This window comes from Pundamilia nyererei, unplaced genomic scaffold (genome assembly GCF_000239375.1).
Source record: "Pundamilia nyererei isolate P.nyererei 1_Seehausen unplaced genomic scaffold, PunNye1.0 scaffold00061, whole genome shotgun sequence".
Lineage (NCBI taxonomy): Eukaryota > Metazoa > Chordata > Actinopteri > Cichliformes > Cichlidae > Pundamilia > Pundamilia nyererei.
The window spans coordinates 1,539,974-1,556,501 of NW_005187462.1; the positions used below are offsets into that span (position 1 = coordinate 1,539,974).

Genomic DNA, 16,528 nt, shown 5'->3' on the forward strand with positions numbered 1-16,528 from the left:
AAAAAAAAAAGAATGCTATCATTTTAATTTCACAACACTAACATTCATATAACTCTGCAATATCTAAATAATACATGATATATTATAATATTGTCATGTTGCCTAGCAACCATCTAGCAACAGGCTTGAATTCATGAAAGGTGACACCCTATAGCAGCCAACAGCATGAACAGGCTAAACAATGCTGCTAACAATACTACAAAAAATAGCATTAATACTATTCTAAAATGTTGATGTAATGTTAATATTAATCACTTCATTAAAATTTCTGTAAAAAGTTAAAGTTACTGGGTAAGGTTGTGGTTTACGTTAAAATTCACCCTTTCAAACCAGTAACTCAGCTTGTTTAAAATTTATGGAGTGAAACTAACAGACCGATGTCACACTGTGTTCACATTGTGCCTGACTGAGCGATGCAGGTGGCTTTGATAAAACTGCATTTTTTATACGGCCTGATACAAACTCAACTTCAGCTCGACACAACAAAAAAACGGAGGCTCCACCTTGAGTCTTTTTTCAACGCTTACATTTTGAAAGTTAAATATTTATTGAGTTAAATTCTTAAAGAGGCAGGCCACTAAAGCAGCAAAGTAATATTTCAGAAATCCTGAGGCATCTGTAGAAACTTCCTAGCTGGATGATATGCTGGCTGGATATAAGCTCCTCAGTGCACCCGAGGGCATCCTGATCAACCACCTCAGCGACTTCCTTTTTAGTGGCTCTAGGCTGAGCAAAATAACAGTTAGAAGCATGAAGTGGGCAAGTCCCAGTCTAAACTTAGCTCAAAGGCAGTTCAATGAAAATCTCTATCATTTTGAGTAAAGAGTGTTTTTTTCCTCATACCTTAGATGGTTACCTCAGCAGCTGGAGCTTGGAGTGAGAAAGAATCGACTTTTTCTGCTGGAGAACAATGGCCTTAGACTGAAAGAGCTGACTTTCATCAGTGCATGCTGTCATTTGTGTTCATCTGCAAAAACGGACGCACCTCAACTTCGCCCTGAGATCCTCTCCATGACTATGATAAAACAGGATGACGGATTATGAACGAGGCTGTGGGTAGAGTTTTGGGTTCATTTTGTTGGCCCATCAGAGGGCGTAATCCACCAAATAACTTGACTTTTGCCTGTTATAGAAGATTTTTCTTTATCAGTCTGATCGATTGGTGAGCTGAGCAGAGTGGAATAATCTTTTTAAGCACAACTTATATGATAAAAATAATTTTTATCGTTCTTGCTTCGTCTCCATTTAAAGCAGGCCTGCACTGTCAGTAGCAATGACAGTAATAATTAGAATAATGAAATTCATATCCTGGTCTCACATTGGTCTGTTTTTTTTAGATTCTGTGTCTGCAGCTCTGATGCTGCTGCTTTAGTTGGAGGTGTTTTCCCTGCTGCCTGCCTCCGCGCAGGAAGTGACATCAAGTGATGTGGGCAGGCAGGTTACCTTGACAACAGCCCTGCTGGTGCCGATGACATGTTTGCTCTCCTCTCTCAGTGCCGTCACCACGGCGACTGGAAACACTCTCTCTCTTTTTATCACTCACACACACACACACACACACACACACACACACACACACACACACACACACACACACACACACACACACACACACACACACAGTACATTGAGATGCTGCCATGGTTATATCCAGAAGCACAATGGAAGCTATCATGAGGCAGGTGTATGTGTGATGCTCGTCATGCTGATGGATTAACGAGGTGGTGATTGGCTGGTGGTCTGAATCTGTGGCAGAGATAAGGAGGTGGTGACGTTGGTGAGGAGGAGAAGGAGCTCCCTTTAGACTCGCTGTTGTCTTTCCTTCTCTGGGGTTTGTTTTCAGCTCTCCTCATTAACGACATGGAAAAGTGTCATTTGTGCACGTTAGTCATTCTGAAGGGGTGGAGGGAGGCTCACAGCCTGGAAATCCTGAAATTACTTAAATTTGCCTGTATGTATTTGTACTGTTTCAAGTGATTAAACCAATAATGAAAGTAAGTACTAGGGCTGGGCGATATGACCCAAAATTCATATCTCAATATTTTTTAGCTGGATGGCGATATAAGATATATATCTCGATATATTTTTAAAGCCATAAAGTAAGAACAAAAAGAGAGTTCTTAGTCAAAGCTGTGTCCCAGATGTCACACAGGCACTTTTATTAACATAGAGCATAGATGTACATAAAATGTACTCAAAAATAAATTATCAGCATTTATTAAATAATCATGCTCCATAAATAAAAGAAAACAATGTTGTTTTTGTGCATAACAAAAAGCTCACAATTGTGCAGTCAAAATGTAAACTAAAAGATGCTGAGCATAATAACAAAGACAGATTTCACAGCTGCTCTGTTCCCAACTTGAACGACTGACAGCCTGGAGTTTGAAATCCGCTTCGCAACCACGTCTCTTAACAGGTGCCATTTATGGTCCTTATACACAGTAGGGTAATATTACGTTGAAGCACAGTACGTATCACTCCGCGAGGCTCAGCCGTAATGCTCCGACAACCCATCAAGCGGTGTAGCTCCGTAGCTTACCAAAGTCGTACTAAAACATTTTTTGACAGATTGCTGAGCGCCGTGTTCCACATAAAATCGGTTCGCGGTCATCAAGCACAACCAGAATTCATACATAAGGCGCGCTATCAACTTTTGAGAAAATGAAAGGATTTTAGGCCGTGCAGCACCTCTGGGCTGCATGGCGTTAGCGTGGTTAGCTCGTTAGCGTGGTTAGCTCGTTAGCGTGGTGACGCCGTCCAGCCCCACGCACGGGGCGATGCGCAGTAACTCGTTAACGGAGATTTGCCGTGTCCATCTTGTCGCTTCCTGCAGGTGAAGCGATGGGGGAGGGGGAGTTGTGTTCAGTGAAGGAGAGGCGAGGCCGAGTAACGTTGCGTAGAGACAAAAGTGGACGAAAGAGGCAAACCTGCGGCTCCACAAGTATAATTATAACGTAACATAGACTATATCGATATAAAGGATATTGTAACATCTTATATCTCGTATAAAAATATATCGATATTTTTTAAAAACAAGATATATCGCCCAGCTCTAGTAAGTACTAAAGAAAAACCAAAAAGAAAAATGCTACATTTTTCAGTCATTTCAATGATTTTTCAATAATTTAAAGTCCGGTCATTGTACCTCATCATTTTTAGAGGAGTGTTTTTTCTTTGTGAACTCGTGTAACAGTTACCTTTGAAATATTTAGACACAAAAAGGGACCTAACTTAAGGGATGACAACTTAGCAAAGGACCAGTTTTAATTTTACATTATTTTTACATTATTGTATTTTGCACAACTCTGTTGCTTGTGAAGCTCGCACACAAGAATTTCACTCACATGTGCTGTACCAATGTACCTGCACATGTGATGTGACAATAAAAGTGATTTGATTTCATTTGAATTGTTGGTTATTACCAGCATGTCACAAAAACACATCATTTGTTTCAAATTCTTCAGTTAGAAAGGAATACAATAGAGTAGAATAGCCCTTTATTGTCACTGCATATATACAACGAAAGTGTTGAATCTCTAAATGCAAAAGGTAACACAAATAGATGTAAGATAGTAGTTTTGCACCAGCAAAGTGATTCCGAGGGCTTTTAGCTAAAACTTGCCATGTCTTGGCATTTTTTGTCAGTCTTGTGTTGTGAACAAAAATAGTTGAAAATTGAACAAAATTGGCCTGAAAAACTATCTACATCCGATGAACAGCATCCGAAAGTCCTGTCCTTAAGAAATAGGAAAAAAGCAGCTAAGACCTGACACAGGACATGACAGACGCATCTGACCATCAATCCATCGACTGTTCGCCAAAGATTCATCAGATATGGTCTCTGTGGAAGTCTGGCTGTCAACAAGACATCGTTAAAGAGGTGAAACAGGAAGAAAAGGCCGAGGTATACCAAATTACACAAGACTGGACTGAAAACAAGTTGTATAGAGTGATGAATCTAAATTGAATTCACTGGCCATCAAATAACTGTCGACAGGCACGTGTAAAACTCGGTGTGGGTGAGCTATAAGGTGTAAAGCTTTAACAAAACTAAATAAAGTGTTCTTATAAAGGTGAGATGAGCTACACGAGGCGCAAGCAAAGCTGGGCTTTTTACTATCTTGTACCTTAGGTGGACCTGGAAGGTGCTCTGCTACCTTCATGGACACCTAGGGAAACAGAGTAGTTGTCCACACTTCACTTTTAGCCCCACATTTCAAATGAATGCAATGTTTAAGGTGATATAATGTGCAGGACATCGTTTTGACCCTTTCATTTTGATCCAGTCGTATTAAATAATCCAGCGTATGTTCTTGTCCTGTCTTCTTTAGCTTACAGATCGTAGAGCCAGAGAAGCAGGTGAACTGTAGTTCCCAGAATGCCAGAGCAGAGTAATGACTACCGGGTGGTGGTGTTCGGTGCCGGCGGGGTGGGGAAGAGCTCGCTGGTGCTTCGGTTCGTGAAAGGCACCTTCAGAGACACCTACATCCCCACAGTCGAGGACACCTACAGACAGGTGGGGCTCTTGAGCATCTTCACGCATGATCAGAAAGTTTGGCTGTAAAAGTTTCTAATACCATGAATGAAATGTGCATACATTTAAGGTTTCTGCAATTACTAACACAGAGTGAGTAAATGAGCCCCAACCATGCCATAGCTTTGCCAAACATCACCCACATCGTTTAGTGTTATTTGGGCTCTATTCAGTCTTCACAGCAAACTATTAAGTGCACCAGGTCTTGACCAAAATCGGCTCAAGTTTGATGTAGAATATTTTTGCTGTATTTGGCTTAGAACCATTTTATGAATTATCATAAGGCCATCAGCACTGATTCATTGCTATCTGGGGCATCTCAGATAAGAAGTAGAAAAAGCTGGTTGGCTGAAGCAGTTAAAAAGAAACTGACACTTGCGTCTGGATAATGTTTCCTTCCACACTGCAGTAACAGAAATGTGTAAACGAAACCCTCCTATCAAATCTGCTGTCACTGTTAATACCTGACATCAGTGCCTGTCATCCCTGCAGGTGATCAGCTGTGATAAGAGCGTCTGCACGCTGGAGATTACTGACACAACAGGAAGTCACCAGTTTCCCGCCATGCAGCGTCTGTCTATCTCCAGAGGCCATGCCTTCATCCTAGTGTACTCCATCACCAGCCGCCAGTCACTGGAGGAGCTCAAACCCATCTATCAACAGGTCACACTCTGCAGATTAATTGCACCACTGCACATTAAACTCACAAAAATCTTTCAGAGACTTTGGTTTTCCAACACCATTGTTATCACGGATGTTGAAGCACACACCAAACACACAACTCCACAGATGATACCGTCAGTCTGGTGGTGCAGAAACAAAGTGAAAAATGCCTCAGTGGTATGCAGTTCACTGCAGAAGTCATGCTCAGGACTGACAGCTTCATCTTTGATGACCTAATGTTTAGTCCTAACTGATGTTATCTCATGCCCATTTAGGTTTTGGCCATTAAAGGCAGCGTGGAATCCATTCCCATCATGCTTGTGGGCAACAAAAGCGATGAAACGGCTCAGCGTGAGGTGGAGATGAAGGAAGGTGAGGCTCAGGCGGCTGCCTGGAAGTGTGCCTTCATGGAGACGTCGGCCAAGACGAACACCAATGTCAAGGAACTGTTCCAGGAGTTGCTGGCCCTAGAGAAGAAGCGGGACATGAGCCTGAGCATCGACGGGAAACGGTCGGGAAAACAGAAACGAGCTGACAAGCTGAAGGGAAAGTGCAGTGTCATGTAGAGCAGCTGGCAGCTGCAGAGGACTCACTGCAAAGGACTCACAGACTTTAGAGTCTGTCTGAATGCTAGAGCCCAAATGAACAAAATGACTAATAACTTAAAATGGAATCTGGAATATTTGAGTATTTATATCAAGACCTCGGGCTCCTGCTACACCTGACATGGATTGTGTTTATGGTCTAAACTATTTGTAAAAAAAGCAAACAAAAAAACTTTTTACACACTCAACTAACTCCTGCCACTATTAACAATTACATGAAAGAGTAAGGAGTACTTCACTAATGTCATTGTAAATGTTGAGCCAAAAATCAGATTATGGTTAAGCTCGAGTTTGTTCCAGCAGTTCCTACAGGACCAACCCAACTGGTCCTGACAGCTTTATTTTAGAGATGAGCTTATTTTCAGCTCATTATGTTTCTGGGACTCGACAACATTAGACTTGCATGATTCTTAGTTCACAGAAACTCATTGTATACTGGCCCTTTATAGAGCCCCTCAGTTCTGTCTAAAACCAGCTCTCTCATCCATGGTTTGTAAAGGTCCCTTTCTCTCCGAGTCCTTTGTGTGAATTGGCCCACTGTTGGAAGCCTGCCGAGGGGCAGCATGCAATGCTTGTGTGCAGATGACTGTGTAAACAAAAAGAAAACAGTTAAAACCCAAACACACACACAAACAACAACCTAGGGTGGACTTAAAGGACTATAGCCTTCACAGGGTCACCTGTGCAGCCAGGTGAGCTATAGTGGTACCCTGGATATCAATTAATTTAACATGACCTCCTACAACACAAGATGGTACATCTCAAGGAGTTTATCCCAATGTTCAAATGTTTATGTAACAAAGTAAGAAAAAGCAGAGTAGTTCCTGTGTAAGATGTTATTTTTCGGCATGCTGCTTAAAATAGTGGAAATAAAACCAGCGCAGCAGGCTTCACACTTAAGCTAAGTTTAAGTACACAACCAGAAAGCACTAGTTTTTAAAATCTAACAGTTATTAACTATTAACCATTAGCTCACAAGAATGATGAAACTCTTTTGGCCTGCTTTCACTTGTCCCCCGTTGACATTCTAGCAACATGCAATGATGAGCAAGAAACCCAGGAACTGGATGGAACATGTTAGCATGCTAAATCTGATGTTGCAGAATATGAACTCAGTGATACTACATTTACTTTAGTCATCTGTATGACATGCTCAACACTAGTATTTGGGGCTGTCAGGTTTGCTAAAACATGCTAGCATGCTAATATATTAGGCATTCCCAAAAAGAACATTTGTGGCTGCTTGCTGCCCCCTAGTGGCAGAGGGGAGCATGGTTTACGTTTTTGAAATCCTGTGGCACTCTTGATTGGCTGCCTCAGGACTATTCATCACATATATACCAGACATTTATTCTCCGTCCTGCAGATAGGGCAGAAAAATAATTAAATAATCCTTTATCTAAGAAGTCTAACTGCTTTTCTATTGTGATTCCCTCCTTGGTGGTCGTGGCTGTTTTTTATCTTGGAGCTCAGCTTTCTGCTGTGATTAGATCTTCAACATGCAAGCTAACAGTGTTTAGCCTCTGAACTCTCAGCTGACGGACTGCAGTGGAAACATCAGATTTCACCTTAACTCAGCAGGAAACTACAAAACGGCTTCAGTGATTTTCCAACTGGCCTTTTGCACTGTTTTCATTTTCATCAAACACACAGAAAACAAAACATTGTTAGCATTAGCAGGGAGGTGCAGGGAAGCATGCAGCTACTGTATAAGTGATTTAAAGGAACAATCCAAAATATCTGGAAGCACCTTTTGTAGTGGTTCATCTCTGCGTGTCCAACACAGAGATGGAGCCAGGACGTGTTTAGTCTAGCTTAGCACAAGGACTGGAAGCAGCAGGGGAAACTTCCAGCAAACCTAAGATAATGAACTGTGCTGTCTTATGCTTATGCAATGCTAACTCACTATCTGTTAGTGTTGATAGTTTTTAGATGCTTTTCATTAATTAATTAATTCCAAAACTACTTTTGTGGTTCTTAAAAGATCAGTTATTTTCACACACCAGGGTCAGGACAGAGAGGCAAACGTTATTAAAACAGGTCCACTCTGCTAGTTTCTAGCTCTATATTTTTATTGTGAGCCTCAGTTTCACAGTGATTGTTATTGATCACAGGCCTTGGTGCCATTCCTCAGTTAATCGTCCGTCTCAAATAAGCTGTTTTAGCTCCTTCCCCTGCAATGTAGCTTTCCTCTGATTGGCTGACCCTGACTTTGGATGCTTTTAAATAATTAATATACGTTACTATTACAATGAAAAGGAAACAGTCATTTCTCTACCAAGGACAGGGTTACATCTTTTACCATCTTACAGTGCAGGATTTTCGCAGGTCTTTTTAGACAGTACTCACGGCCACTGATCAGTGGCCATGACAGTTTACATATTAATAAAAAGAAACTGACCTCAAAGCTCAGGTTAGTCAGTAATGCTAATGTTGGTCATTATTATTCAAATAGGAAACCTGCAGTCGGCTTAGACTGAGAAAGTCACTTGGCTGAGTAGCAAAACTGAAAAAGTACTGGGTGACATCCACATCTGCAGGAAAGGCTTCTTGTGATATTTTTCTCAGTACAGTTCCCCATTCTGAGAGAGTAAGACCATAAGACTCAAATATTATTTTCAATGTGGCAGAAACTGTGAAACAGTTGTCTGTGCATCTCTGAGTGCATCAAACAGGAGCTTCGCATAAATATGTGCACGTAGCTGCACTGCCTGAGCTTGTGAGATGCATCTCTGCCGTCATTTCGCTCCGGGGTCTGACTATGAGATCTGACTCACTCCTATATGTAATATCAAATGTTTGTGCTGCCTTTTGATATTCCCATGAAAGTAATGTCACATCTAAGGAACAAGAAGTCCTGTTCCAAAGCTGAGAATCTGTTTTACAAAATTTACCAGCGTGTTAAAGCTAAAATATCACAGTAACTAATTCTTCTTTTAAGCTGACTTCATGTTAACTGACTGTCCTGAAAAAGAATCAAACTAAGCAAACATTTTATTTAAAATAACCAGAAACATGTGAGACGTGTCTCGATCAGCCATGTCACTGGACCTGTTAGAGTGTACCAAACTCCAAAATTTGCATGTCACACCCCTTTTGCCACTCAGATTTTCATATTTTCACCTGAGTTTCTTGCTGGTACTCAAGGTGCTTTTTACATTATTTTATGGTTCAGAATCCAACACACAGATGCAGGACACAGAGCCACAGGTCGCCTGAGTAAATCCTGAACCACCGTAAACAACATTATTTTTGAGTGTGTCGTAGAGGAGCTTTGTGTAACCAGTGAGAACTATAAGAGTTCGCTTCAGGAGATGTGACTCAAACAGTATTACTGGCACTACTATACTGACAGCCCTTTTATCAAATGAATATAAAAAACCCGATGGGTTCAGACTTCTTCCACATGGTTTATAATTTTACACTGACATCATTCAGAAAGCATGTGTAGTTTACTAGTTTAGCCCCCATCGTGGGATTTTGAGTGATTGCTTTTATTATTATAAAAATACTGTTAATCTAAGAATGAATATTTGAAGTTTGATACTTGTATCCACCTGTGAAAGAGGTTTTATGCTGCATGATTGTAACATAGTTCCAATATTGATTTTAGACACTATACTTTGGAACTATTATGGTTACTCGTAATAAACATTTTAGGATGAAAACTTTTAAACCCACACGTTAAACGTATCCAAGTAGCCGTTCTAATAATTACAGTTTTTGCCCCGTAACAAATCATCCTGTTTAAAAATCACATCTCTCTGAACATTATGGCAGTCATACTGGCGCATCATTGCAATGACCAGCAGTGACCAGTACAACATCTCTTTGTACATATTTGTGCTGTTCGTGCTACTTTAAACAAACACTATTTTTGCCTGAACAAAATCCAGGCTGACATGATGAAAGCAGGTGTAGCTGTGTACAAATGAAACTATAGCAGGACATTAGAGACACAGCTCGGTGGAGCTATGCTAATTCCTTTCATGTATTTCTGTGTTCATACTAGCTCCCAAACAGTGCGGATTATTAACACTGAGCAGGGCAGGGAACATGAAAACGCTGGTGTTGGACTGATTTTATGGGAATCCTCGTTTCCCCACTTTGCTGATCCACAGTGCGAGCTAAACTGGAATTTTGCGTACCTTGTGCTAAGCTAGCCTTTATATTTAATACTCTTGAAGACCTCAGATATGTATTTTCTCATCACACCAACAGGATTTCTAAATGTTGGGCTGTTCCTTTACCTGGCAGGAAAGCTGACCGTGCTACATTCAAAATGCCTTTCCTTCCATTTTACTTGACAATTTATAATCTGAAAATAAGTGAGCTTAAAAACTTTACGAAGCACAAACACTAGAACACGTTAGACGAGCTCATGTTATGTACACGTCAGCTTTGTATTTAATTTCACTGTATAAAGCTTTTCATCATGCCGTGTTCTTGAACTGTCACCATGCCTCACTGTTAGCTGTGTTCAGCTTTAGCAATATCAGAAACGGCTGCACTTTGTACGTGGGCAGTAGAAATAACTCTCAGCAGTTTATTGATGCCAATAAATTCTTTTATCAGCAAATTCACGATCTTATCATTCCACTACTGCATGTACATGTTCAAGTTAACTGACTTAACCTGAACACAAGATGCTTTCATTTGTATTTCCTCAACATGAATGACACTCACAAACTATGAATGAATAAAAAGGATATATATTGCACTCCAAAGAATCCGGAATACAGATTATTTTTTAGTGGTAAAGATGGGAGTAGTCCCTCCCCCCGCTCCCACAGAGCCAATAAAAGAGCTGAAACAGAAAACATCTGATACAAATTTGACATTGACAGCAGTTTGTGTGGTGGCACGGATCTGATTGTTATCATAGTGAAGGTATAGATACGTGTATATACTAAAACAGCTGTATTGATCTACTTTACTGACCTGGGCTTAAGCTCCACTTTCTAATCCTGCAGCATTGTTCTGTTAATGTGCTACCTACAAAATAGCTCTTAAAGTCACAACATGGAAATACAAATGCCATATGACGGCTGTAGCTCAGGTGGTAGAGCAGGTCAACTACCTAAAGGTTGGTAGTTCAATCCTAGTCTGCTCTAGTCTGCATGCCAGATATCCTTGGGCAAGATACGAACCCCAGGCTGGTCGTGTGAATGTGTATGAATGTTAGTTAGATAGCACTAAAAACTTGTGATTGGGTGAATGAATGAGTTGTGTAGAGTGCTCAGAGTACAAAAGTGCTATATAAGAACCAGTCCATATGTTTAGTTTCTTGCCAACAATGTGAGCATTAGTTATATTTTCTTACCTATGCTATATCTCAAATTGCATCCATCAGTAAAAATGAGTCAGTGGTTTGTACACTTGCATGAATTTTAAAGAGTGTTGTGCAGTTTTTGGAAATAAACTATAAAGAAATTTTTTTTTCTGCAGTAAAGACAACAACACAACAGTACCCCATACATGTAATGTCAGTACACTGGCATCAGTGCCGATGATGGCCTAACGATTGAAGACTGATTAGAAACTAGTTGCTGATTGGTTATGATCACTGAGAAGTGTGAAAAGTGTACGACGAAATACTTAAAACAGTCACATTTAACTGTTTACTTCCGGTCTTCGGTGCCTTTCAAGGACCCAGTCTAAGCAGACCAGGTAGGCCAAGTCCTGTGAAGGATGGATTTTGACCCAGAGCCCACACAGCAACACAGGGACAATATGCTTGTATTTAAGTTGTGTAAACTGAAAAATATTCAAGGCTTCAGGGACTCTTCTTGTTGTTTCTCTTCTCTCTATGCAAACACCAGTTGTTTAGCAACAGTGAAGCTTTTACCCCAACAAAATAATTTGCTGCCATCTGGTGGTCGGCATCTATCTATCTATCTATCTATCTATCTATCTATCTATCTATCTATCTATCTATCTATCTATCTATCTATCTATCTATCTATCTATGTCCAGATATTTGATAAAGAGAACTGTTATTGATACTAGACAAGGACTGTGATAAACAAGTTCATCTGTATTTGTGTTGACTTGCATAAACTGACTCTGCCATGAACGAAAACTTTTTGGACTGTTTGTACTTGGAGGTCTCCTTGTAAGACATCCTCTACCATCACATTGTAAACAGTAGTCCAGAGGCGTACCTGACTTTGTGTTGACACATAATATCACCATATTTGTGTGAATGTGTGTGAATGTGTGGATGACTGGATATGTAAAGCACTTTGGGGTCCTTAGGGACTAGTAAAAGCGCTATATAAATACAGGCCATTTACCATTTACCATATTTATTCAGTAAACGCTTAAAAGCTAAGTAGTGCTGTATACCTGCGTCCATCGCCAGATTGCCTTAAAGCAAGCGCACGTGCGTTGGGATTAACTAATGAATGACATTTAAATTGGCACATCAAAGGGTCTCATTGACAGCACAGAGATAAATCAGATGTCTTACTCGTGAGGAGCAAACTCAACCTAATTTAACAGTTGAAAAGGGTCAACTTTCTTTATAGCTTGACTTTATGTGCTACAGCTTGAGACCCATTGAGTCTGGGTTATCTTGTGAGGGACTTCTGTGTAACCGGAAATCCAGAGAGTGTGAATGTCAGATTATATTAGAGACCTTCTTCGTCCTCCGTAACTCCATTGAATAAACTATTATTATGTACTTTTTGTCCAGAAGCTGCTGTGCAAGCAGTTGACTCAGAGAACATTTGTTTGTCAGCACACACTGTGCGGTACAAGATATGTGGGTTTGTGTGAGTAACTGGTCATTTGTTTGTGCAAACTGCTTGGTGGATTTTCCCCTGCAGCCACACAACACAGTCTAGTTTGTACCTGAATTTTGTCTTTTTATTTTTTTTAATCTAAATAAATAAAGTAGTAAAGTCTGCTTTTTCAGTGTGGGGCATTACCTGTTTTAACTTGTTTCCCTCTGAAATGCACTTCAAGACAATCAAATGAACAATAAGCAGTCACTGTAACAGCACGGTGGCACCGTGGTTAGCACTGTTACCGCACAGCATGAAGGTCCTGAGTTTGATTCCGGGGACTTTCTGTGCCGCTGCTCCCGCACTAACTGTAACGCAGTCAATTCTTGTTATGATGTTTTGTGGATCACAAGGCTTAAAACTACTTATAAACACACACACAAAGTAACTCCACCAGAGCGCCTATTTCGGGTCACTTTTGCCGGTCCAAGCCCGGATAAAGGAGCAGGGTTGGAGTTGTGACATTAAAAAAACAATGATTGCTAAAAGAAATTTAATTTGTAGTTCTAAATAAACTCTAACTGCATTTAAGACGTGCTTTGCTCACTTTATGTCTCGTTCCACGTTGTTATTTCTCTCTTCAACAACGTAGGTTACAATTACATTAGCATGACCAATTATGCAAATTAGGCGATGACTTTTAGAACAGCCAATAGCGATTTTCCTCACTGAGGAGTTGGCAACACTGCCCTGAGAAGGAGAAGCAGAAGCGAATGGACAGTCTCTGTAACCCTGAAGCATTTATTCACCTCTTCAAAATTGTATTATAGGCCAACTATAAATAAAAATGTATTTGCTTTATTTTAGTTTTGTGATATGAGTTTTTTTACACAATGCTTTAATTTCTCTTATTTATTCATTATTACATGTTAGTCTTTGTTTTGTTTCTGTTTCTTTTGTCTTGGTTACATAACAGTCATGGCTAAGCTAACATAGCTAAGCTAAGTCATGGCTAAGCTACGCTGTGAGAGGGTCTGTTTAAAAGTAAAAAGCACAACATCTGATGGGGCAGCCAAGGCACTGCCTGTGTTAAAAGTACACAGTGAGCTTTTCTTCACCAAAAATTCTCATCTTTTAAACCTGAAAACACAGTGAATATAAATTAAGATCATAAAATGACAAAAACACAAGGGACATAAACCCATCTTACAGCGTGAAAGCTGTGATTCCTGTTGTTTTAGTTCATATCTCCACCCTTCCTGCTTCCATCTCTGACTGTAGACTGAATGTGCTTGTTCATTTATTCATTCATTGAATTTATTCATTCAAGTTTCTGTGAGAAAGTTTGTTTTTCACCTTACAAAGTTCTACTTGAAAATAAAGTAATTCAGTCTGTCGTTCTAAACTCAGTTCATATCTGTCAGTTTATTAACTGCATCATTAAATGTCAGCACCTGGTCATGAACTCTGAATTAACTTCATTCACAGGTAATGTTAGTCTATTGGAACTTTTTAAGTGTGTTTTTAAACATGTTTGTCCAAGGAAAGGTCAGCAGCCTCTAAGTCAGCTAACATGTCATCAGTTTGTCCTTTGACTTTATTATGAAATAAAGTCTCATTTGTAGCAACAGTCTCTAGAATGATACCTGCAACTTTTTGTGCAAGGTGTCACTGCTGTTATCTTGCTTTTTTGTACCTCATTCTTGTAGAGACACAAGAAATCAAAATGCAAGCATACGTAAGAGATAGGAAGACGAGTTGGGAAAAAGTGAAACTGAAGCTACCTTCATTACACAAAGACTTTGATAAAAACTTTAAAGAATTCAGTAAAATGGCAGGAATGACATGGTGTAATCAGGTGGATTAAATGCATAAATAAAGATTCCAGAGTTTGATGTGACTCATGTTTCCTCTGTTTGTGTTTGATCTGCTGTCCTGAACTCAAACAATGCAAAACACCAGCCTCAAACTCTGAGTCACCTGCAGAACAGGTACAGATGTTCTGGCCTCTGGATTTTCATGTCAGTTTGTGGAAACTCTTAATGTGGTTGAGCAAGTTTTACACAAGATTCTGCTGCAGGTTTAAAAAAGAAGCTTTACTCCAGGGCTCCTAAACGTCAGCAGCTCAAATACAGGATTCAGTTTGTGTTGCAAGAATTCAACAACAACACAATGAAATTGAAAAACAAGAAGAAGAAATCCAACACTACCAAGCTGAAACATTTAAAGCTTCATTCATCTTTGTTTTTGGGTTATTTTAAATCTTTACATTTTTAGATACTAAAAAAAACATTTTTTGCTAATTTGTTTTCAGTTGGGGTGATATTAAAATGAAACGTTTCACGTTTGAGGTTTTGGTTTGTTTGTGTGTTTATTGTCCTCGAGTGTTTTTCTAGCAATAAAAGCTGTGTTTTGAGTTTAAGTCCCATCTTTGAGAGTCCTGCATTTGGGTCCAATCCTGCCTGCTGCACATCACAACATGAATTTCAATAAATCTGATGTGTCTTCAGGATTTTAGGCTCAGTTCTTGGTTTCCACCAGTTCTGTAAGCATCATTTTCACCATCTCAGCTCTGGTTTTATGTCCATTTAACCCGTTCTCACTCCCAAAGTGTAACATTTTATGCTACGTGACAAATCTTTGGTATGCTAAGCTTTTGGCCACCCAACACATCCTGTATTAGGAGTTTGGAAAAATTAGGAAACATGAGAACAGCCGGGAGCATCAATCTACTGGACTCTATCCACAACCCGACGCGTATCATAGGAACGCGGAAGGTCAGCTTTCGCATTCCTGAGGAACGCCTGGGACGCGACAAATCGTCGGTCTATTACACGGTCAGAGTGAGAACAACCTCGTCCATTGGAGCTGGTATTTCATGGTTATTATTTATCACCTCTGTTAGCAGCCCTGCACTGTATTCTGCTAGTATTGTGCTTCCCACTCAGTACACATACAAAATGTGTTACTTAACACTGTAAGAGAAAGTTTTCAAAGAATCCACCATGCTGGCTCTGGAGCAGACAACCAAAGAAAGGCGTCTCAAATCATCTGTGATGTGTCTTATCCACTTTGTGCTGTTTCCAGCTATTTATCTGGAAACAGCTGGAAACACTGAGCCTGAATGTCTTAAGGTTTTCAGTGTCTCCAGAGTGACTCGCCTTTACTATTTTAATTTTAGTAACGCTCCCAAACCCAAACTGGGGAAAACGGGAAAATCTGCAGTATTCTGGGCTTTAACAGGCTTTTCCATGGTGATGGTGACAATATTTCTAGATGTTGTATGCGATTAACGCTGCTGGTGGTCACAGATGAGTCACGATGTGCCCCGTAAACCTGAGTCTGGTCCGAGTTTCCTCTGATAAAACTATAATGAGGCCGGTAAGTGTGAGCTTGCTTTTCTTTTGCTGGTGCCAGACATCTCGGGATATTCCTCTTGGAAAGGATTGAAATGCTTATAAAAGATCCAATTTCAGAGGGCAGACTTGGGTTAGGATGGCCTCTTCTACTTATTTTTATCTTCTGTGAAAGTTTACATGAAGCGGGCACAAAGACAGCTTTTGTTGTTGTTTGGATTTGAAACTAAAATACACTGAAACTAAAATTCTATTGGGTCAAATTTGAACCATATTGAGATTAGGATTAGTATCAGGGGCCTGGGAATGCATCATGTTTTCCTGTAGGTCCTCAGAAAGGTAGAAGGACAGACCTCCGCCTGGGCTCAGTGTTCATCAGTCAGCAGCAGTTCAACACAAACACATCTGTTATGGTTTAGTGTTTATTATCATTGTACAGGGCTATTCTATTCAAACACATCTGTTATGTTGATATTGGTCTGTCTAATACCACACACACACACACACACACACACACACACACACACACACACACACACACACTCACACACACACACACACACACACACACACTATCCTCTGACATTGATGCCGGGAAGTCTCTTTTTCCTCTTATCGCTGCCTTGTGTTTCGTTTGTG

At 40.2% G+C, this 16,528-nt stretch overlaps 1 protein-coding gene across 3 annotated transcripts in view; it reads left to right on the forward strand.

Annotated features, from left to right (window-relative positions):
• The window catches only part of diras1a (DIRAS family, GTP-binding RAS-like 1a), an 11,595-nt gene extending 1,211 nt beyond the window's left edge, over positions 1 to 10,384 (forward strand). The window contains exons 1-4 of one of the 3 annotated variants that reach the window (XM_005734962.1): positions 835 to 1,052; positions 4,335 to 4,519; positions 5,030 to 5,200; positions 5,476 to 10,384. In XM_005734962.1, coding sequence (XP_005735019.1) covers positions 4,382 to 4,519; positions 5,030 to 5,200; positions 5,476 to 5,766 — 600 coding nt within the window. In that variant the 5' untranslated portion in view covers positions 835 to 1,052; positions 4,335 to 4,381 and the 3' untranslated portion in view covers positions 5,767 to 10,384. Of the gene's footprint in view, positions 1 to 834; positions 1,053 to 1,637; positions 1,832 to 4,334; positions 4,520 to 5,029; positions 5,201 to 5,475 lie in introns of those variants that run through there. The other 2 variants (XM_005734963.1, XM_005734961.1) reach the window with 2 other exon arrangements.
• Positions 10,385 to 16,528: the final 6,144 nt, after the last annotated feature.